The sequence below is a fragment of the Mustela putorius genome, unplaced genomic scaffold, assembly GCF_011764305.1.
Source record: "Mustela putorius furo isolate JIRA1106 unplaced genomic scaffold, ASM1176430v1.1 tig00000095_pilon_pilon_pilon, whole genome shotgun sequence".
NCBI classification, from domain to species: domain Eukaryota; kingdom Metazoa; phylum Chordata; class Mammalia; order Carnivora; family Mustelidae; genus Mustela; species Mustela putorius.
In genome coordinates, this window is record NW_025421280.1 from 29328187 (window position 1) to 29349957 (window position 21771).

A 21771-nucleotide genomic window follows, 5' to 3' on the forward strand; every position below is an offset into this window, starting at 1 on the left:
GGGGAACACATACCAGGTGATTAAATGCCATCCACCTAAAGCCTGCCCTGTGAACCCTCCCACAGCCCCACGGGAGCCCCTGCAAGTCGCTCTGAGGTGTCTGTAGACTTTGCCTCTCTGGGATTGAGGTGCCCTCTTTATTGATTAAAGCTCAGAGGTTGGCAAAACCCTCTTCTGTCTTTCTTGCTGCTCACCTCAGCAGTGAAGGCACACTTTTTGAAGGCTTCCATGCATGGCCGAATGCAGCTTCTGGGATGCTTCCTCCCTTCTTCCCATGTCCTACTCAATGACATGTGATTCACCCTGGCCCCTAGGTTTCTCTTCCCTCTGTTCTTGCCTCTGAGAAGGCTCTTTCCGATGGTTCCACACCTTATCCCATCCTTGGGGTGCTTCCCCTCCCTCGATCTGTATGTGGCCTTCTTCCTGCTCCCATTGGGGTGCCTTTACTCAGCTCACTGGCCTCTGGCTCCCATCCTGTCCTTTCTTAGCTGCCAGTTGGGCTCACCTCATGCACCCCTTATGTGCCTCTCTCCCATCAGTAGTGCCTCTGTCCCAGCTGTCTTGCCTTGATTCATGCCCAGGCACTTCTTTCCAGAACCACATGGCCGTTAGTTCTGGCCAAAGTCCCCAAAGTCTGGAGCAGGTCTATCCAGTTACATCTGCCTTTGGAAACTATTATAGTGCACAGTATTCCCCATTTTCAAATGAAGTTCATTTGGGGAAATGCTTCTCTCTTGTACTGAGTTCCTGGAGCACCACTCTTACGAGGTGCTCTGCAGGCTGCTGCCCAGTTCCCCACCTCCAGTGCGCCCTCAGGCTCTGATGCCAGATGACTGGTTTCAGCTCTGGGTGCTCCTTCCCCATCTTTAGCACCATGCGAGAGGTATCAGGAAATGGCTTCATATCTGCAAAGCCCCCCTACTCTCCTGTAAGTGTTCTTCCTGGGCTAGTATTCTCCCAGTAGAGTATACCCATCATAGAGGTTGCCATAGGAGCCTCCCTCCCCTTCTCAAATCTCTGGAGGACCCTGAGAGGGCACAGACTAAGACCTGGTGTCTTGGACACAGTTGGGCCTCATTAATACTTAAGTTTAGCATGGGATACTAAAGGCCACACCTAGGCTCCTTTACATTATCCTGCTAAAACATACCCGTCCTCCAGAGCCTTGGGTAATAGCACTAGTGTTTCTCCACAGTGTCTTCCCTCCTGTGAGATCTAAATGATTAGTGAATTATCTAGTTTTGGGTTTTGAGTGTTTGTCATCCCGTCTGTGAAAAACCAAAAGGCATTCATAGATCTTCTACTTGTTTGGTGAAAAAGAATAAAGAACAGTCTTTCCTCTTAAAGCAAACATGGATTCAGTTCTCAGACTGAGTCTGTAAGATTCAGGGTCTTGCATGTGATGGCCTTTGCCTGTTTCTGCCTGGGTCCCCTCTCTGCAGCAGCCTTCTCCTTGTAGCAGTGTCCTCTCCACGTGGTTACTAGCCAGTTAACAGCTAGACCTGCAGTCAGCCAGAGCACCCCGGAAGGAATGCTGTCTCCTTGACCAGGTCAGTTTTGTCAGTTCTTGGGCTCACACTGCAACTGGGACGTAGGTGTGGGGGGTGGTCAGCCTCAGGCCGGGAGTTCCAGCTTGCCACAGCCTCCTAGGACATACTCAGCACTGAGTTGTATTTACACATCAAGCTTTCCCCTCGTGCTTTTCAAATTTGGTAACTTGCCAGAACTGAACTTACAAAAACCTTTGTGGGGACTTTCGTATAAATTACACTTGGTTTGGGGCGCCTGGGTGGTTCAGTGGGTTAAAGCCTCTGCCTTTGGCTCAGGTCACGATCTCAGGGTCCTGGGATCAAGCTCCGCATCGGGCTCTCTGCTCGGCAGGGAGCCTGCTTCCTCCTCTCTCTCTGCCTGCTTCTCTGCCTACTTGTGATCTCTCTTTCTGTCAAATAAATAAACAAAAATTTTTTAAAAAATACACTTGGTTTGGGGGCACCTGGGTGGCTCAGTGGGTTAAGCCTCAATCTCAGGGTCCTGGGATTGAGCCCCACATCGGGCTCTCTGCTCACCAGGGAGCCCCCCCCCGCCTCCTTGTGATCTCTGTCAAATAAATAAATAAAATCTTCAAAAAAAAATAAAGATTTAATTTATTTATTTGACAGACAGAGATCATAAGTAGGCAGAGAGAGAGAGAGAGAGAAGGAAGCAGGCTCCCTGCCAAGGAGAGCCTGACATGGGACTCAGTCCCAGGACCCTAAGATCATGACCTGAGCCAAAGGCAGAGGCTTAACCCACTGAGCTACCTAGGCGCCCCTAAATAAAATCTTTTTTAAAAAAATTACACTTGGGGATGCCTGGGTGGCTCAATGGGTTGAGCCGCTGCCTTCGGCTCGGGTCATGATCTCAGGGTCCTGGGATCGAGTCCCACATCAGGCTCTCTGCTCGGCAGGGGGCCTGCTTCCCTTCCTCTTTCTCTGCCTACTTGTAATCTCTGTCTGTCAAATAAATAAATAAAATCTTAAAAAAAAATAAAAAATTACACTTGGTTTGAATTATAAAAAATTCATGAGCAGCCAGAGTGCCTGGTGTGTGGTATGTTCCAGAAAGAAAACCATGACAGAGCCAGTGAACTTATCCTATCTTTTTTTGTCCCCTTTGCCTACCAGAGTGTGGTTGTAAAATCTGTCTGACTTCCCCAGCCAGAGAGGTTTTCTTACCCCACTGAACTCCTGGGTTTATTACTAGAGATGCTCATTATATACAGGCAGTTCCTAGATTACAGAGTTCTTATTTCAGGGACTAGGTTTAAAGGTGAAACTTCCTTTTTCTTGCCAGTAGAAAAGTGTCAGAAAAACAGTGGACAGAAAGAATGCCAAATAGTACATGTTTGAACAGATGTTTCTTCTCATTAATAGAGTGTGGGAACTCTCAGCACAGCAAGTAAGGGGGGTGGGTTAGTGTGTTTCTAGAGGGCAGTTTGGCAGTAACAACATGGACCCGGGATGTGTGGTTTTGTTAGAGTAACTGGACCAGGTGCACAGAGTTGCCATGGCGAGGATGCTCGTGACAAGATTTGTGTTGTTGGCATGTCCCGAAGCAGGGGTTGTTTGTGTGAGGGGAGGGCACAGGATGGGGTGCTGACACAGGCATTGAGCTGAGGGTCTTGCACCTGTTGTGCCGGTCACAGAGGTGCCCATTTTTATAGCTCTCTAAATAAGCTTTGAAAACTTAGTTAATAAAGTGGTAGGTTGAGTGTGGATTCATTTTTAGGTTATCAGCAGTTACCCTGTAGGATTTCTTGAATCAGCAAATATGCATTATTTTCAGTTACCAAGGAGGTGTTCTCCGTGAGTGTGAGGCTTCACCCCTGCGGACTTAGCAGTGGACTAGGTGGGCTACTCTCCCTTCCTGTCCCCAATCACCAAACAGAATTACTGACTTTTCTTGATGTTTCATGGGCTAGAGGTGCAAAGAATTCTAATGTAAAGGATATATTTGGGGGCTTGCAAATCATCCTCTCTCCCACACCGGCGGGGTCCTTTAAAAATTCTCATTTGTCATGAAAACCTGGTTTGTTGCTTATTCTGCCCCTTTTTACGTGGATTCAGTATGTGTCCACAGCCCTTGCCTGCACCTGGTCAGTTCCTTTCTCTGAACCCTGTGTCCCTCATGCCCCTCCCCGTTGGTACTTGATCCCTCTTCCCTGCTGTTGGATACATCTTTGAGGAAAGCAGATACGGGGCCCTTTTGGTCAGTGCATGGAGTGGCTCTCTGGTCAGCTTGACAGCTTTCCACCAGAGGAGCTCAGCCCTTGGAGGCCACAGCCATGTGTTACTCTGAGTGGTGCCCATCTGAATGCCTGGTTTCTGATGAAGGCTTTTCTCTTCCCTTGTAGAGTGCCCAGTGAAGAATGTGATGGGATCAGTAGCATGTCTGCGGAGAGCGGCCCTGGGACGAGATTGAGAAATCTGCCAGTAATGGGGGATGGACTAGAAACTACCCAAATGTCTACAACGCAGGCCCAGGCCCAACCCCAGCAAGCCAACGCAGCCAGCACCAATCCCCCACCCCCAGAGACCTCCAACCCCAACAAGCCCAAGAGGCAGACGAACCAACTGCAATATCTGCTCAAAGTGGTGCTCAAGACACTATGGAAACACCAGTTTGCGTGGCCTTTCCAGCAGCCTGTGGACGCCGTCAAGCTAAACCTCCCTGTGAGTAACCTGGGCAGGGCCCAGGGCTGCTGTCTTCCAGGTCTCTTCCCATGTTGCTCCTGGTGAGGGTGGGTTCAAGGTCCGGGCAGAGGGTGTCGTGGGCAGAGATACCTTTGGGGCCCAGCTCTGAAACCCCAATACTCACAAGGCCCTTGAATGAGTGGTTTCAGTTGTCCTGATGGTTGGAAATAGGAAAGGGGAAGAGAACGGGCTGACTCACATAATAACTGGCTCTTAGATGTTAGGATCCAGGCGATACTATGTAGAGATATTGAAATAGGGGTGAAGGTGTGCTTGCAGCTTTCCTTCCGATTCCATAGGGGAGCTGAAGGGGGAGCAAGCATAGTCCAGGTCCCCTACTTCTCTTACATGGTTGTAAGTGGAGGTGTGGTTGGTCACACTGTGGAAGTGGGACTGGTTTGCTGCAGTGTCTTCTTTGGTTGGTACCAGCATCATCATCATTGTCATCACCCAGAGCACAGGACAGGAAAAGGTAGTGGAATAGTTCCCAGGGAGTAAGCGCATGCAAGGGCTGTGCCCTCAGAGGCCTCTGTGCGCGCCCTCCACCTGCTGTGCCATAGCCACAGCACACTTCTTCCTGTTCTTTTGTACCCCTCCTCTTCTCTTCCCTGGAGAGTTTTCCTTTTGCCCCATTCCTAGCAAATGGTTCTGGAAATCAGTTTGTATCTCAGGGAAGAAACAGGATAGATGCTTTTTTTCCTTTTCTTTTCTTCAGAGCATCAGGGATTGATTGTCTTTAAGTTAACCCCTGCTGGGACACCTGGGTGGTTCAGTCGGTTACTGGTGACCTACCTTGGGCTCATGATCCCAGGTTCCTAGGATTGAGCCCTGCATCTGGCTCCCTGCTCAGTGGAGAGCCTGCTTCTCCCACTGCCTGATGTTCCCCCGCTTGTGCGCACACATATGTGCGCGTGCTCTCTCTGTCAAATAAATCAATCGGAAAAGAGAAAAACGTTAACCCCTGCTGTTCGCTACATCCGACATACTCCCAGATGAGGAATTATGTGATTACTGCCTTAACCCCAGGCAGCGGTCTGTGGGTGTTAGAGCTGCACCAGTGTAGGAGCCTTAGTGTCTGACCGGCATCCAGTTTCAAGAAAGATGAATACAGTAGTGTGACCCTCCTCACAGACAGAAAGTGTCTGTGGCAACCGTCCAGTTATTTCTGTCTGCTGAATAGGTGTCATGCGTTTGGGAAGAGCCAAGTCAGGAGGAGCACTTCAGGTCTGGATCATGAATCGGCTCAAGAGAGGGGATGGAAACAAAAGAGGGTCCTTGCGAGATCTGGGCTTCAGAGGCCACTCTTTTCTGTTGACCATGAGAAGGAGTAGAGACAGACAGCCTGTCATTGGGGGAGGTTCTTGGGAGAGCTTGCTATGATGGCATAACCTCAGTCTGGGCTAGTGGGCTAGACTGGGCCAAGGCCAAGGCCAAGCCACGCAGGGTCCACAGGTGAGGGTGATCTTCTCAGAGTAAATGCAAAGGATGGGGACAGAAGGAGTGGGGGGTGGGGTGGAATGCAGGGGGCGTGAGGCTTTGACAGCACCAGAGGGCGGTGGGAGGCCTACAGAAGAGCCAGGGGAAACACCAGCAGAGAGCAGTCCCCCCACCCCCGCCCCGTTCGCACATCAGAGGCTACAGGGAGGTCAAAGAGATGAGGATTCCGACCTGACCCTCCTGTTGGCCTTTAGGAGGGCATTGGTGACCTTAGGAAGATGTGACGCAGAAGTAAAAACCAGATTCCCGACGGTGTGAATGAGAAGGTGAGGATGCGAAGCCATCATTTCAAGAAATTTGGCTTTGAAGGGAAAGCGCGGCAAGGCGAGAGTGGAGGAGGGGTTGGTTTGTTCCAGGAAGATACAGAGGGCTTAGAGGGTGAAGACAGAGGAGAAAGGGGTGGTACTGGGGGACCTGAGATCCTGAGGAGGCAGTGTCCCAGCCAGCGGTACAGACATGGGTGTGGGTGGTCTGTAAGGCCCAGTGGTTGGGGAGTTGGAGGTCATTCCAACATGGAGGTCAGGCTCCTCAGAGGTCACAGGGTGAATCTCTGTCTCTGTGACTGTTGGACGTCACCATCACCCTCAGCAGCTCTGACTCGGAAGAAGAGGCCTTTGGAAGGTGCCACTGGTCTGGTGTCTTCAGGAAGGTGGGAGAGCAAGGAGCTGGCCCAGAGGAGCAGGGCAGGGCTGGTCAGCTGAGAGCCACGTCATGCTTAAAGCCTGGTTTTCCGGGGACCTCTCCCCCTCCTTGAGGAAATGTTAATACAGCCACCAAAAGAAGGGTTCCTTCTTTTTCTCTTTTCTGACACCTTCCAGGAATCTTGACCTGAGTTTTGGCCTTTGATCTTTGCTGGACTTCTCACTAGAATGCCTGCCTCTCTAGTTCAGTGAATGTGTATAGTTGGATTGTTAAGCCCCTAAACCCACCGCCCCCTTGTCAGTGCACTCTGCCCTCAAGCACTGTCCTGTCTGGCCTTGAGCCACTTGACAGACTCTGGGCAGTTCAAGCACTTGACGCCACTGTAGGCCATAGAATAAAGTATGTTTCCACTGGGGCACATATGTTTGGCTTTGGTAGGTCTCTTGGGAAAGGTGGTCAGAGCCATAGTATAGCATAGAAAGTCTGGTGCAGTCTGTCTTCCTGGTCTCTTGGCCAGGGTACCCAGGCATGCTTGTGCAGCCCTCGTCAGGTCAGGGACATGATCTCTGCCACTTGTCATATGTAAGCTAGTTGTTTTTGTTCCTTTCTCATGGGTGTCAGAGCAACCTAAAACCTCACACGCTGTGTTCACCTTTTCAGTACTGTCCACCATTTCTAGGCAAGAGCTTGGTACTTGCTAAAGGATAGACCTGTCTTTTCTGCCATCAGTTCCCACTTGGACTTGTTCTGATACCCCAGTCATACCCAGTTACCGGAGCCTCTGAGATAGCGGGCTGTGGAGTGGGCCAGATGACACAGGTCCCCCTGCCTTGGCTCTGTTTGATCCTTCTATCTGGAAACCTGGTGTGTTGCCTCTTCTGCCCCCAAGATACCTCCTGTGGCGGTTTTTAAAAATAAACATTTAGTATAGGTTTAGATTTAGAGAAAAGCTGACAGTAGTAGAGTCTGATTTGAAGGGCTTTAGGGCATCTATACCTGCCATCCAGCTCCTTCTGTTGGGCACTTGTAGAGTAAGATCTGAAGCTTTGAGGGGTGGGGTCTGTGGATTTTTTTAAACTGAGGATTGTACAGATTGTCCAGATTCCTCATTAACCTGGGTAGTTGTTCAGATATATCCAGGTACCACTAAGGGATCCTTAGAAAGACTGTGTGCTAGTAAAAGAAATGGAAGTGCGATGAACTTGAGTGAAGGTGGAGGCTTCTGCTCCATGGTTCTTCAGTATGCCCAGAAGCAGGGAGTCCAGTTGTTCCAGGTGGGCTTTACCGCTGGTTCCATAGGATTTTGTGTTTTATGGACCAAAAACATTTCAAATGGTAGAGGAAAAGTAGAACTTGCCATGGGTTGTTTCTTTAGGTAAGAAGTGCTTTTAAGAAGGCTGTGTGTTTTCCCCATTATTTATTAAAAATTAAAGGATTTTACCATCACCACCACCACCAACAACAACAAAAATAGAAAAAAAGCATTGATCCTCTATAAATACAACCTGTTCCCAGACCAGGCAGTTGATAGACTTGCACATTTCCCCTCCAGATTGCCACCCAACATTTAAGAATTCTTTCCTTGATTCACTTTATCTTGGGATTCCCCTTGAGATTGCTTGCTGAGACCATGGAAGAGCTTCGGTCTGTGCTGTGGCTCTCATCTGTGCTCCTTGAGTGAGATCCACAGGCCCACTATGAGTGCTGCATGGCCGGGGAGGTGACACTGGCCTTTTGCTCTCTTTGCTCTTCAGGATTACTATAAAATCATTAAAACACCTATGGATATGGGAACAATAAAGAAGCGCTTGGAAAACAACTATTACTGGAATGCTCAGGAATGTATCCAGGACTTCAACACTATGTTTACAAATTGTTACATCTACAACAAGGTGAGATGTGGTGGAAGATGTCCAGCTGCCCTGAGGGGAGGGGAGGGGTGGAGAAGAAGGCTGGCATATCTGGAGTCTGTGGGCAGGGGTGCTTGGGAGCAGGTGGGATTAGTCTAATGGGATATCATTTGGAGCAGAAATAATGGGACCCGTGGTTTTGCCTGTGACTGGGTGTTTCTTTTTCGGGGAGGAGGGTGCTGGCCTTGTTTGACTTTCAAGCAGTCCTTGTTAGCTTGAAGCATGTGCTTCCGGTGCCCTTGGGATTTTAGTTCTTGAGCATGTCTAGAGAAGGTGTGAGGAGGACAGTGACGACTCACTAAAAAGTCCATTTGGGTGATGTAAATGGTCAGGAAGGAGCCTACTAAAATATAGTTGTGCAAAGGTGTGCTCAAATTTCAATGTGAGAGAGGGTGTGCTGGGGCCCACTGCATCTGAAACTGTGGACATGACCACTGACAACTGGTGGCCATAGAATTGAATGTCCCCTGATCTCACATGTAGACCTGAAAGTCACTTCTTAACCCCGTTAGCCAAACCTTTTGGCTCGGCTGTGCCATGAAGCCAGATCATTTGTTTACAGTTCAGACCACAGATGTGATTAAAACCAACCCTTTCATATAGAACGGCTCTGGAGGGAGACCCTATACAGAACTCAGCTTTTGGCCTCTGCTGGTGTAGTGGGTAAAATTGCCCAGAAGAGATGGGTAGGTGAGTTTCTTGAAGTTTACTGTGTTTTTTTAAAGTCTTAGCTCCCACCACTAAGTTTAAGTGACATGTGCACAGAAAAGGTTCTCGGGTTAGAGCTGAGTGGGAATAGCATGTCGTAGATGAGGCAACAAGTGGGGACCCATAATGCAGTTCAAGATAGGCATGGCCCCGAGCCCCAATGAGCTGCCTTGAGGGTACACTGGGGAGCATTATCAGAGCCCTGCTAATGTATCTGTGGCAAGAAATCCTGTGTAATGCAAGTATTTATAGTGAAGTTGAATTGTGTCAGAGGAGGGCTTCTGTCAGTGATTGGCAGGGCTTGTTAGATACTTAAGGCATTAAGATGGCTTCTCAGGCCAGAGCTTAAAAGATGAGAGGGAGGTGCAGGTGGATGGGTGCTGGTACAGGCACATGAGCCTTCGTGATATCTGGTGGTGTAACTGTTGTGGCCCTTGAGGGTTCAGATCGGGAAGGAGCCCGACTATGATACTTGATGCTTTGGAGCAGGGAGTGGGTGGCACAGGGTGGGGAGCTCTTGCTCCGTCTGGAGAGGTGGTGAGGGCTTTCTGATGCTCACCCCTGTGTCTCCTTTTCCAGCCTGGAGATGACATAGTCTTAATGGCAGAAGCTCTGGAGAAGCTCTTCTTGCAGAAAATCAATGAACTGCCCACTGAAGAAACTGAGATCATGATAGTCCAGGCAAAAGGAAGAGGACGTGGGAGGAAAGAAGCAGGTAGGGTACCTCCGGTGCGCCGAGCAGTTGGCCTCACACTGAAACAGCAAGGACATTGGCTTTCTTGTTCCCCAGTCTTTGGTCCTTCTCCAGGTTTGGAGGGGGCAGGAGGGGAGGGTACTCTTAGTGTTGGACACGCCCCAGAGGGTCACTTGACTGGGTGACCTCCCACAAAGTAGAAGTAATTGGGCCCTGCCTTTTGATTGACTTTGGTTAAAAAGAAAGTGTAAATTTTGCAAAGCATTTTTAAGTTTTTTGAATTCTTCACTCCATTAAAAAAAAATTTTTTTTTTAAGATTTTTTATTTATTTGTCAGTGATAGAGGGAGAGAGAGCGAGCAAGCACAGGCAGACAGAGAGGCAGGCAGAGGCAGAAGGAGAAGCAGGCTCCCTGCCGAGCAAGGAACCCGATGTGGGACTCGATCCCAGGACGCTGGGATCATGACCTGAGCCGAAGGCAGCCGCTTAACCACTGAGCCACCCAGGCGTCCCTTCTTCACTCCATTTTAGAGAAGAGACAATTTGCCAGGGGCAGTTTTAATTCCTAATCCCTATCTTGGAACCTCAAGGTTGGTTATTTGAATTATTTTTAAGATGCTTATGTCAGAGCCAGGCCTGCCTTATGATGCTGCTGAAGTCGAAGTGAAGCCCTCCACTCTTTGCCCCTGTCTCTTAGCCTGACACAGGATTCTAAAGGCCAGCTGGCGGGGAGACAATGAAATGTTTCTGTCTAGGAAAAGCTCTACCAGCTGCCTTTTGCATCTTGCCATCCTCCACTCTGTGCTGAGGTGGCCCATGCTGTGAGTCATTTGCTTCTCTCCACAGAGGGCTTTCACCTGGCTTCCCACCCTGCTCAGAAGTGGTGGCTTCATGGGAGCAAAGGTGCTTGGCTGGATCCCAGGCAGTGCTGAGGCGTAGCCAAGGAGAGGTGGTCCTAAGGGTCACCCCTTAGCTGTGGATCCGGCTAAGAGGTGTCCTGTATCCTTAACATCCAGGAGTCCTGCCCTTGTGGCCTGGGACCAGGAGTTTGGTCTGCACATGGGACAGACACGGGGCATTGTGTGTTTGGGCTCACGCGCACAGCTGCAAGGAGGCAGTCTGAGCCGGTCACAAAGGGCAGCAGCCGTCCAGCCTCCTCCTGCGGCTCAGGGAGGTGGAAGCTTGCCAGTTTCCAGAAACCTTGGCCAGGGCTCCCGATGCTGGCCCCTTGCCAGAATTGCTTACTCAGAAGGCAGCGCTTCTGGGAATGAGGACAGCTCTGTCCAAAAGAGCCAAGGAACATTTTTCCGCTCTCCTTCTACCGTCCTGGTGCTAACTCTCAGCATGTGTTTCCTGCTCCTTTGGCCCAGGCCTCCGTGCTTTTGAAGGCGTCTTTGTGCCTGATTTGGGGCTTGAAGCCAGGATGCCTCAGGAACTGTGTAATGCAGTGTGCCACTGCTCTCAGAGAACCTAAGGGCAGGTGGACCAGTTTGGCTGAGGTCTGGGGTGTTCGGGTTGTTCTGTCTCTAAGACTAATAGTCACCGTGACAGTGTGTGCCATACGCATGCAGATGTGTGTTCTCCACATGTGACAGTGTTCCCATAAGGTCAGCCAGCGTGTGTCGGGCTCGGCATCTAACCATCTGTCCCTTTTATGATTGATAGGGACAGCAAAACCTGGCGTCTCTACGGTACCAAACACAACGCAGGCATCGACTCCTCCGCAGACCCAGACTCCCCAGCAGAACCCTCCGCCCGTGCAGGCCACACCTCACCCCTTCCCTGCGGTCACCCCAGACCTCATCGTCCAGACCCCCGTCATGACAGTGGTGCCTCCCCAGCCACTGCAGACACCCCCACCGGTACCCCCTCAGCCACCACCCCCACCCGCGCCAAACCCCCAGCCTGTGCAGAGCCACCCGCCCATCATTGCGGCCACCCCACAGCCTGTGAAGGTGAGCATCCTGTGCGTGTGTGTGGCCCAGCCCGGTCGCTGGCAGGCTCCTACCACCTCAGCTAGCACGCCTTCTCTTGTCTTCTCCGTAACAGTGAGGCTGGCAGGAGACAGTCGCTTGTCCCTGCCAGTGCTTCATGCGGAGCTTGGCCTGGTTCTCCAGGCACTTGCGGGTATTTTCTGGGGGGATTGTATAGGCTTTATTAAGTCACAGCCTCGAAGCTGCTGCCCTGCTGGCCCACAGATTCCAGAGTTGAGAACCACCTCCCAGGGCCTTGTTGACCTCCTGTCCTGTATTTCTCATGTAGACTGTGCATATATGCAGATGTTGCCTAAATAGTCTCTAAAACTTGCCTCCTGTGGGGATGGGGGTTAGTGTGACGAGGCTTGGCTCTGAGTGACTTCCCTAGCGTTAAGTAGGAAGCTGCTTCTGTAGCTTTCTTTGGGCTCCAGTGAGCAGATTCTGCACTTGGGTGTGTGCTTCCTCATGCCCCTGGCCGGGGTCCTGTCCCAGCTGCAGAGCAGAATGGTGGGACAGGGTCTGTTCTTGCCTTGGTCTTTCACCCTTGGAGTTACTTTTGAGCCCTATCCCCCAAGAATGTTGGAACCCTAGAAAGGACCTGGCTTCAGAAGTGACCTGAGGGCCACCTGTGCCAGCTGCCACCTGTGACGACGCTTGTTGCACGTGTGCTCTTGGCAGACAAAGAAGGGAGTTAAGAGGAAAGCGGATACCACCACCCCCACCACCATCGACCCCATTCATGAACCACCATCACTACCGCCAGAGCCTAAGACCACCAAGCTGGGCCCCCGGCGGGAGAGTAGCCGGCCTGTGAAGCCCCCCAAAAAGGATGTACCCGACTCACAGCAGCACCCAGTGCCAGAGAAGAGCAGCAAGGTCTCGGAGCAGCTGAAGTGCTGCAGTGGCATCCTCAAGGAGATGTTTGCCAAGAAGCACGCAGCCTATGCCTGGCCGTTCTACAAGCCTGTGGATGTAGAGGCTCTGGGTCTGCACGACTACTGCGACATCATCAAGCACCCCATGGATATGAGCACGATCAAGGTAAGCAGATGCCCCTCCCAGAGCTGGGGGCGGGGCTTCCTGGGACAGAGAAGGGCAGAACCTCCCAGGCTAAGTCCAAGAGGAGGGCCCTGGCCTTGGGCTCTGCTGAACTGTGCCTTAGTAGCATCTCTCCTCCTCGGCTCAAAGAAGCCCTGCGCCCCCTGCTGGGAATTGTGGAGTCAACCTCCAAGACCGCGTGCTTGGGCATTTTATTCTCTGACAGCACTGCTGCCCCCTTGTCTAGGGACAAGCCCTCTGTGACCTTGGGTCCCACTGTCCATAGGCAGCTTGCACGGTAGATGCTCCAGGACTCGTTGAGGGTTGGTGACTTTGCCAGGCTGTGTTACGCAGGGGGCCTTGATGTCACCTCTCTGTAAGAGGCACACAGTGCTGGTATTTTCATTGTAGTATTATTTTGAGACCGTTTTGATTGTTTGTTTATTTTTTATTTGTAATTTTTTAAAGATTTTATTTATTTATTTGACCAAGAGAGAGAGATCACAAGTAGGCAGAGCAGCAGGCAGAGAGAGAGAAGAAAGCAAGCTCCTTGATAAGTAGAGAGCCGGACGTGGGGCTCAAGCCCAGGACCCTGAGATCGTGACCTGAGCCGAAGGTAGACACCCAACCAACTGAGCCACCCAGGCGCCCCATGTTTGTTTATTTTAAACTGTTTTGCGTTTTTATTTGGGAGTGGAATAAACATGGCCAAACATGAGACAGGCGGGGGTGGGGCACAGTACTTGTGGTCCCCTCCCACTTTTTTTTTTTTTTTTAAGATTTATTCATTTTAGAGTACGCGAGCTTGTGGGGAGGGGTTGAAGGAGAATGAGGAGAGGGAGCGAGAAACTTCAGTAGCCTTCTAGCCGAGAGTGGAGCCCGACTTGGGGCTTGATTTCATGACCCGAGGTGAATCCAAGAGTCGGACACTTAACCATCTACACCACCCAGGGGCCTCAGGTTGTGTTCCTTTTGAGTGTCCTGTCCTGTGTCATCAAGATAAGTGTATGTCAGGTCAGAACTAGTCCTAGTCCTCCCCTTACAGTCTGGCTTAAGCTCTGCCTCCATTTATTCTGTGTCCTCTTTCCCCATAGCCCATCACAGTGACCAGGGTGGGTGGGGTTGATGTGGTAGCAGGGCATTTCCCAGCCCCAAGATTTGCTCTTGAGTGTCTCCTTGTCCACTTGACATAGAGAAAAACCAAGGTGTTGATGACCTCTCCTCTGCTCCACTGAGAAGTTAACTTGCTCCTACAGACAGCTCTTCTGGCATCACATCCCCTTTGGAGCAGGGGCAGACATAACCGACAAGGGATCTGTCTTGTCTTTTCAGTCTAAACTGGAGGCCCGAGAGTACCGTGATGCTCAGGAATTTGGTGCTGATGTCCGATTGATGTTCTCCAACTGCTACAAGTACAACCCTCCTGACCATGAGGTGGTGGCCATGGCCCGCAAGCTCCAGGTAAGGTTCTGGGGAAGCTCTGAGCACAACATCCTGTGGTAGGCAGGCTGGAGTCCTGGGTAGGCCAGATCTCCATGGGCCTTTGTATGTTTTATATCTTTCTTTTGCTTTGGTATGATGCTGTGTTTGTTTTGAAGATGAGCTCAAGTCAGGATGACATGTCATTTTACATTGAGATTATTTCACTGTAATTAAAGCAGGGTGGTTAGTTTGGGTCTTGGGTACTTGGGGTTTTGTTCTGGGGTGTCCCACTGAAAGTCCCCTGCCCAGTAACTGCATTTCGCTGCCCTTGGCCAAGAAGAATGCATGTGCTGTGAATGGCCCAGTGTGTCTCCACAAAACAGACCTGTCTCACATTGGTGGATGACACTCTTAAAAAGTAGTCATGTTGACAGAGTTGTGAGCTGAAGTAACTGTTTTCCTGTGGGCACTTCTTCACTGGAGCCTTGAAGTTTTTTGCCTTCTTGCTGTAGGGTAGCTGCTTGTTGGCATTCTGGGAGGCCACATTTCCCTTAGGGTTGTCAGTGGGGATTGTGGCACCTTTAGGTTGAGCCGGGCGGTGCACACGGTCAAGCAAGTATAGGTGGAACGGAGGGGGACAGATGACCACATAATGTATGAAGTAACTTCATTTTGCTCCATTTAAAAAAGGAAAAGTGTACCCAGATTTCAACAGTGCTTATCTTTGGGTAGAGAGATCAGGGGTTAAGAATTATGGAGAATTGGGGCACCCGGTTGGCTCACTCAGTGGCGTCTGCCACTGTTGATCTTAGGGTCATGAGTTTAAACCCTACACTGGGTGTGGAGATTACCAAAGGGAAAAAAAAAATCTCTTAAAAATACGGAGAAGAGGGGTGCCTGGGTGACTCAGTGGGTTAATAAGCCTCTGCCTTTGGCTCAGGTCATAATCTCAGGGTCCTGGGATCAAGCCCCCCATTGGGCTCTCTGCTCAGCAGGGAGTCTGCTTCCCTGTTTCTCTGCCTGCTTCTCTGCCTACTTGTGCTCTCTCTCTGTGTCAAATAAATAAATAAAGTCTTTTAAACAGCATATGAGAATAAATCTGTATTTAGTACTTTTATATAACTTTTTAAAAAATTCTTTAAAATTACACATGTAAACAAACATTTCCGGCCTTTTCTCCCCAAGACCCTGGGTTACTCCTGCTCTCAGTCAGGACCAGCCCCGGGCTGGGTTACCTGCCATCACAAAGGGGGCAGGCAGTTTGGTCGGAGCCCAGTGCCAGTTTGCACATCTCCTGTCCTACTCCTACCTGAAGGCTGGGTGAACGGTGGTTCCTAACACCTGGGTTTTCTGGCCATCTGTGGAGTGCTTCCAGGGCAGAAGTGAGTACTTGCCTTTGGCAATTTGTGGATCTGTTCTGCTCAGAGGCTGCCTGAGCCCGTTTGCTCACCTGCCTCCTAATGCTGTTAGCTCCACATGTTGTCGCAGACTCACCATCATTGTGTCTCCTACCTCCACACACTGTATCCAAGGCGTGGTCTTTCCTGTTCCTTCACTTGGCCCGCGGTCTGTGTCTTCGGCCACCTTTGGTTCGAAGGGTGTGTCCTGAAGTTCTTATGGTAGATTAAAAAAACTTATTACTAGTATGAACCTGGCTGTTGTTATTTTAATGGCACACCCAGCCTCAAATGTTCTTACAGTTTCTGCTGTTTGTTTTTCGGTCTTATTTTTGCTGAGGTTTTTTGTTTGGTTGGTTTTTTTTGTTTTGTTGTTGTTGTTGTTGTTTAGATGGGGGGTGGCTTTTAATTTGGTGCTCTCTGATTTCTTCACAAAGCTGCCCTTTGTTTACTTCTGCATTTCCCATCCTTAAAGGAGCTCAGACTTTATAATTTTATGTCAATTCTCCTATGTGGCCACCAGGTGGCAGTGGTGCACTCAGATCTGTCTTCAACTTCCTCTTGTGAGGACTGGGGAAACCCACACCCTTTATTTGCCCTCTTGCAAACAGCTAAACCAAAACAAGTTCTCTCTAAGCACCAAGATTGCTATTCTGAGCTACTTTACTTTAAAAAGAACAGAAAAGAGAATTCTCTAGTATATTCTAGTGTGCTCTCTCCAATTTCTGTGCCTGTTTCAAGTGTTTTGGTTTTGGTTTTGATTTTGATTTTTCTTCATTTTTCTCCTGGGAGTGGCATGAACATGGCCCAAACATGCGGTTTACCCATAGCAAGAGCGCTGAGCTGTTTTCCATACAGTACCCCTTTTCTGGACATTTTTTGTTCCAGACACCAGGCTGGACTAGATGAGGTCCTTGCCCTGGAAGAGGGTGCATTTCAGGCAGGGGCAGTGCCTGGGAGCCATTCGGCATGGGGCTGCCTCTGCCTCTAGCCTGCTTTGCCCACCTCAGGGTGGGTTGCAGTGTTACCGGAGGTAATGTCACTTCTCCATTGCCACAAGGCAGGTGGAAGTATCTGCTTCAAGTGCAGAGTTGCTGTGAAGGGCTTCTTGTCTGGAAGGGAGTTGCTGTGCCTGTGTTATTCCTCTTCTTTTTTAAGCTTTCCTGGATCAGCATGCTTTAGATGGCTAGATTGTCCAGAAGGGAGGAGGAGCAACCAAGTCCCTGTCCTTGTTTGCCTCTTTAAGAGGTGTTCGACTTGCCTTCTCTTAAGTAGGTTGTGTCCAGGGACTGAGATTTACCTGAAAAGTTATATGGAAAATGATCCACTGGGTTTTCTTCTTCTGGTTTCTAAAGTCTTTAGAAACCATTTAGAAAAAATTAGCATCCCACCACCACCTGGCAGCCATGGTCACAGAGACAGCCAGTAGTGTCTGGGCTCAGGGTTGCTTCGGCCCAAGGGTGGCTTGGGCTAAGGCCTGCCAGCCTACCTAGTAGGCCCAGAGCTGCTGGTGGTACTCTCCACTGCTTGTCATGAAGTGAGGAGTCACTTAGGATGTTTTGGTACTCATGTAGATCCACCAGACTTATATTTCAAGAAAAAGTGAAAATTCAAGGTGGTATACAATTATTTTTACAGCAAGGAAAAATGAAAATTGCATTGGGATATCCTGCATTAGATCTCAGAGGCAGGAAGCTTTTGAGGTGTGCGTAAATGTATGTGTCTGGATGTCCACTTATGGCTGCATCTCCAGCATCTGGCACCTAGTGGCCTGCCACTGCCTGCATTCTCCCCACCACCACCCCCATCCCCATCCTCTGGGCCTTGGTATGCCCAGGTATGGCCACGCCCCACAGCCACATCCAGACTTGGTCCCCCTTGACCTTTGGGCACTCCAGCAGCTGGCTTAATTAGAGGAGACGTGGGGTGTGCTTCCCCATGAATCTGATGCAGCCCAGAGTAGGTGGCCCAGTGAACCTTCTACCAAGAAGAGAGGCATGCTCTGAAACCAGCATGCTTTGCTGATTGATGTTTAGAGTCTTGGTGTGGGTGGAGGCGATGGCATAGGTGGGAGAGCTGGCTCCACCTGGAGACCTTCCCAGTCCTAGTGTGGGAGGCTGAGCCCCTATTCCCCTAGAGAATGCTGCTTGTTGGTATTCACTGCCCCTCATCAGCACTGTCCTCCCTCACAAGACCTTCGGCCAAGGCGTGTTTCATTTGGTTTTGGCATCCTCTTGCCTGGCTGCACACCCTTTCCACCCATTCTCCAGCTGGCCACTGGGATGAGCACCCGGATTCATGAGTCACACCTTTCTCTCCTTAGAGCCATCCTTGCTAGATCTTTGTAGCTGTTGGCATCTTGTCTCCCACTCCTCCTGAGCTTTCAGGTTTCTCACAGGCTTTCCGCCACCCCCTTTCTGTTTCCACCTTAAGCACCTTAGAGCACTTTACAATTTTCACGTTCACTCCTTGAGGGCAGGGAGCACATTCTTTGTGTTTACCATTCAGCAGGCCCTGGCAAGTGCTAGCCTATCTCAGTGACTTGGGAAGGTTCTTCTGCAGTAGCCTTCAGCTCCCTGTCAGGCCAAAGAACATGTCCCAGGATGTCCCCCACTGGAGCAGGAGCAGATGGGAGGAGGACAGGTCTTGTAGCTGGGCGTGTCCAGGAAGCCAGAAGCCCCAGCTTGCAGGCCCTGCAGTTCATTCCCGGCCAGCCCACCTGGCCTCCTGTCTTGTGCTCTTCTCTGTTTATGGTCTTGGAATGGCAGGGCCCTAGAGTATCCTTGAAGTGGAAGGAGGCCTCGGGATGAGTTCTCCCCCCCCCCTTTCCACAACAGCCACAACGTGTTGGGGAGCAATAGGATGTCCTTGTGGCAAGGGTAGTGTTGTCTGGCGGCTGGCAGGAGAGGCTGGGTGTACGTGGATAAGTGGCATGAGGCAGCTCCCACCTAGTCAAGGCTCATCTCCCAGCAGCACCGAGTACTTGGCCGTGCTTCCCACTCTCCTTCCTGGTGGGGTCCTGACACTTCAGGCACACTCCTTGATCCTGCGCTTTGCCCATATCCAGGGCACTGTGGGGCACGTCTCTTCAGCAGCCTGGGCAGTGATAGTCTCTGCGCATCCCCTGGGTGTGTAATTCTCCATTGCCCTCAGACATGCTTCAGAATTTATTTCTGTGTGAATTATAAAGGCATTACCCTTTCAGCACTTAGTCTGGTCGCAGAACCATTTAGACAGCAGTCTAGGTTCTCACCTTACTAGGAAGAGGAGCTCCCTTGAAGGAGGCTGAGGTGGGTGGAGGGGACAGCACTGCAGTTGTGGACAAACCTACTCTGTTGCTGGGGTCACCATTCCCAGCTGCCTTGGGGCAGGGAAACCTGAAGCTGTGTTTCCAGAGATATAAGGAGAGGTTTCTAGGGCCAGCTTTGTCAAGTGGACCCTAGTTTGTTTGACACAGAAGCTCTGGAGCTTGCTCCCGCGGCCCTCTTGGGCCAAGCTGCTCTGAAGTATCAACTCACACTTGAGGAAGGCCTCCTCCTTACAGGAGATGACATGTTGACAAACGTTTTCCATGCTTAAGGCAGGTCCTAACATCCTGCTGGGAAGGTAGCTGTGTTCCCTTCACTGCTGTCCTCTGTCCTGAGTCATTACTGGATTTATGGTCCCAGAGCCCTCCGGGTAGGAAGGGACCCACCAGCTGGCTGATGAGGCAGCACAGACAGACTCCTGTGCCCAGGCGGAGCTGTTGCCCCCAGGCTTTGTGACCCCACGTGGAGTACCATCAAATTCTTGGGTCTTAGAATTTGAAGGTCTCAGTCTCCCATCAAGGGATCCTGTCTTAATAGCCCTGGGACCTTTGCTTGGGTCACTGGCATCTCACAAGACTTCACTCCCTCCTGCAGCTCATCCGCTGGAACCCCCATAGCCATTCTCCTATACTTTCCCACCTTGGCTGGGCATGCCCTGGAGACACCTCAGCCAGTGGCATGGCTGTGCTCAGTTACATGCCCTGCAGGTGATTTGAGGAGTGGGGAGGCGGATGCAGATGTGCCCACTGTAGCAGAGGCTCAGTCGCCTCACTGGACATTGGCTCCATGCCAGGCACGTTTACTGCAGGGCTGGGCCATTGCATGTTCTGTTTCCTTCGCCTGGAATGGTGTCCAGAACTATAGAACACACCCACTTCCTGCAGGAGGATGACCCCGAGGTGTGTAGAAGCTCCTGTTCTGTTCACTGCTTTTGTTGGCTGCCCGGCCCTGGCATCCAGAAGGCTCCCTCAGGAAGTGCTGAGTAAGCACCTACCTGATGAGAGCCTTAGGGCCCTCTTTGTGGGTCCCTCCTTTGACCCGTCATCTATCTCCAGTCCCCAAGCAGCCACCCTCAGTGGGCCAGCTGCCTCCTGTGACCTGGGTCACATGTACATACCTGGGCTGTCTCTCCTGGGGAATGGGGGCCAGGCCATGGCAGGAGCATATTTCATTTCAAAGTGAAGTTTGTGAGGAGCGTTGGAAGAGCTGGCAAGGGGCCTTGGCCCACCCCTTGCCTTAGTGGGCAGGGGAGGGGGGGGTCCTCATCAGCCCAGCCCTCTTTGACCCTCCTGCTTACTTCCTCTCGAGTCAACCCTAGCAGCCAAGAACGCTGTGGTGATGCTGAGCCACATCCCAGGCAGCCCCCTGCCACACATGCCTGGGCACCTGGGAGCCCTCATGGGCATGGCTTCTCCCCCACCAGGATGTGTTCGAGATGCGCTTTGCCAAGATGCCAGATGAGCCAGAGGAGCCTGTGGTGGCCGTGTCCTCCCCAGCGGTGCCACCCCCCACCAAAGTGGTGGCCCCACCCTCGTCCAGCGACAGCAGCAGTGATAGCTCCTCAGATAGTGACAGCTCCACTGATGACTCTGAAGAGGAGCGAGCCCAGCGGCTGGCAGAGCTCCAGGAGCAGGTGAGGATGCAGGCGGCCCCATTCGTAGTCCCCCAGAATCCATGGCCTGGGCAGCCAGTCTCTCCCCACAGGTCTCCATGACATGGGGAGTTCCAGCAGGAGCAGGATTCCCACTGGTCTCCCTGTGCCGGGTGCACATGCATTCTAAACACACAGTTAACCTTTGAGCAGTGTGAAGCCATCTGTGCTTCAGAAATTAGTGTATAATTTTTAACTCCCCCAGAAAACTTAAGCAGTAGTCTGCTCTTACCTGTAAAGTAGTCGATGAGCTTATTATGCTTTATAGGTTACAGTCATTACGTACTGTATTCTTAACAATAAAGTAAGCTGTTAATAAAGTGAAAAAAATGTAAGCAGTAGAGGATACACTTACAGTATTGATTGTAAAAAACAAACTACATAGAAGTTAACCTGCATAGTTCAAACCTAGGTTTTTCAGGAGTCAGTTGTACATACATAGGTGTTTGTTGGGGAGATGTGGCTGTTCTCTGGGTAGAGGTGAGGCTTCTAGACCCTTCCAGTATCTGGAAGGAGGAGCCAGAGCCAGGATATCCATCTCTCCTAGGGTCCTACAGGCCAGAGATCAGGGCCACCCTTCTAGGCACCCTCCTTCCGGATGGTCATAGATGGGCATAGATGCCAGCTCCCCTGGCAAAGAAGGACAGTGGCCACCCTTGGAATCTGTGGCCTGGGTGGGCATGGGCAGTTTGAAAATTTGGTGAGGCAGCAGGTCACAAGGCTGAGGGCCAAGTACTCTCCCCGTGCTCCCCCACCCCCCCCGCTCCCTTACACCTGGGGCTGCACACAGAGACCAGGATGATGGGTGTGTGTGTCTTGCTTGTTTGTTCCACAGCTCAAAGCCGTGCACGAGCAGCTTGCAGCCCTCTCCCAGCCCCAGCAGAACAAACCAAAGAAAAAGGAGAAAGACAAAAAAGAAAAGAAAAAGGAAAAGCACAAAAAGAAAGAGGAAGTAGAGGAAAGTAAGAAGAGTAAAGCCAAGGAACTTCCTCCTAAAAAGACCAAGAAAAATAACAGCAGCAACAGCAATGCGAGGTCTGTGCCTCCCCAGCTTACCTTGGGTGGGGACCCCTGCCTGCCATGATGGGTAGGGAGGCCGCCTCTCTGCCCTTTCCTCTGGGATGGGTCTTTGGCATCCACTGTGTTTGGGAAAGGAGGGAGGAGGATAGCAAGTAGCATGGAGTGGAAGGCGAGAACCAGGGCATGGTTTGCAATCTGTCACCAACAGGTGCTCCTGGTAACAGCCTCCCCTGTTTTCCTTGAAGGCTTCTGGGTGGGGGTGTGGAAGCTGTCCACC

The 21771-nt window shown here is 51.0% G+C and overlaps 1 protein-coding gene across 7 annotated transcripts in view; it reads left to right on the top strand.

The window, feature by feature from the left end:
- BRD4 (bromodomain containing 4) overlaps positions 1 to 21771 on the top strand; it is a 93256-nt gene that overhangs the window by 52913 nt on the left and 18572 nt on the right. For 5 of the 7 annotated variants that reach the window (XM_045082570.1, XM_045082576.1, XM_045082564.1 and 2 more), the window contains exons 2-9: positions 3893 to 4211; positions 8126 to 8263; positions 9569 to 9704; positions 11348 to 11637; positions 12337 to 12699; positions 14029 to 14157; positions 20247 to 20456; positions 21310 to 21509. In XM_045082570.1, the coding sequence (XP_044938505.1) occupies positions 3927 to 4211; positions 8126 to 8263; positions 9569 to 9704; positions 11348 to 11637; positions 12337 to 12699; positions 14029 to 14157; positions 20247 to 20456; positions 21310 to 21509 (1751 nt within the window). In that variant the 5' untranslated portion in view covers positions 3893 to 3926. Of the gene's footprint in view, positions 1 to 3892; positions 4212 to 8123; positions 8264 to 8843; positions 8972 to 9568; positions 9705 to 11347; positions 11638 to 12336; positions 12700 to 14028; positions 14158 to 20246; positions 20457 to 21309; positions 21510 to 21771 lie in introns of those variants that run through there. The other 2 variants (XM_013060508.2, XM_045082599.1) reach the window with 2 other exon arrangements.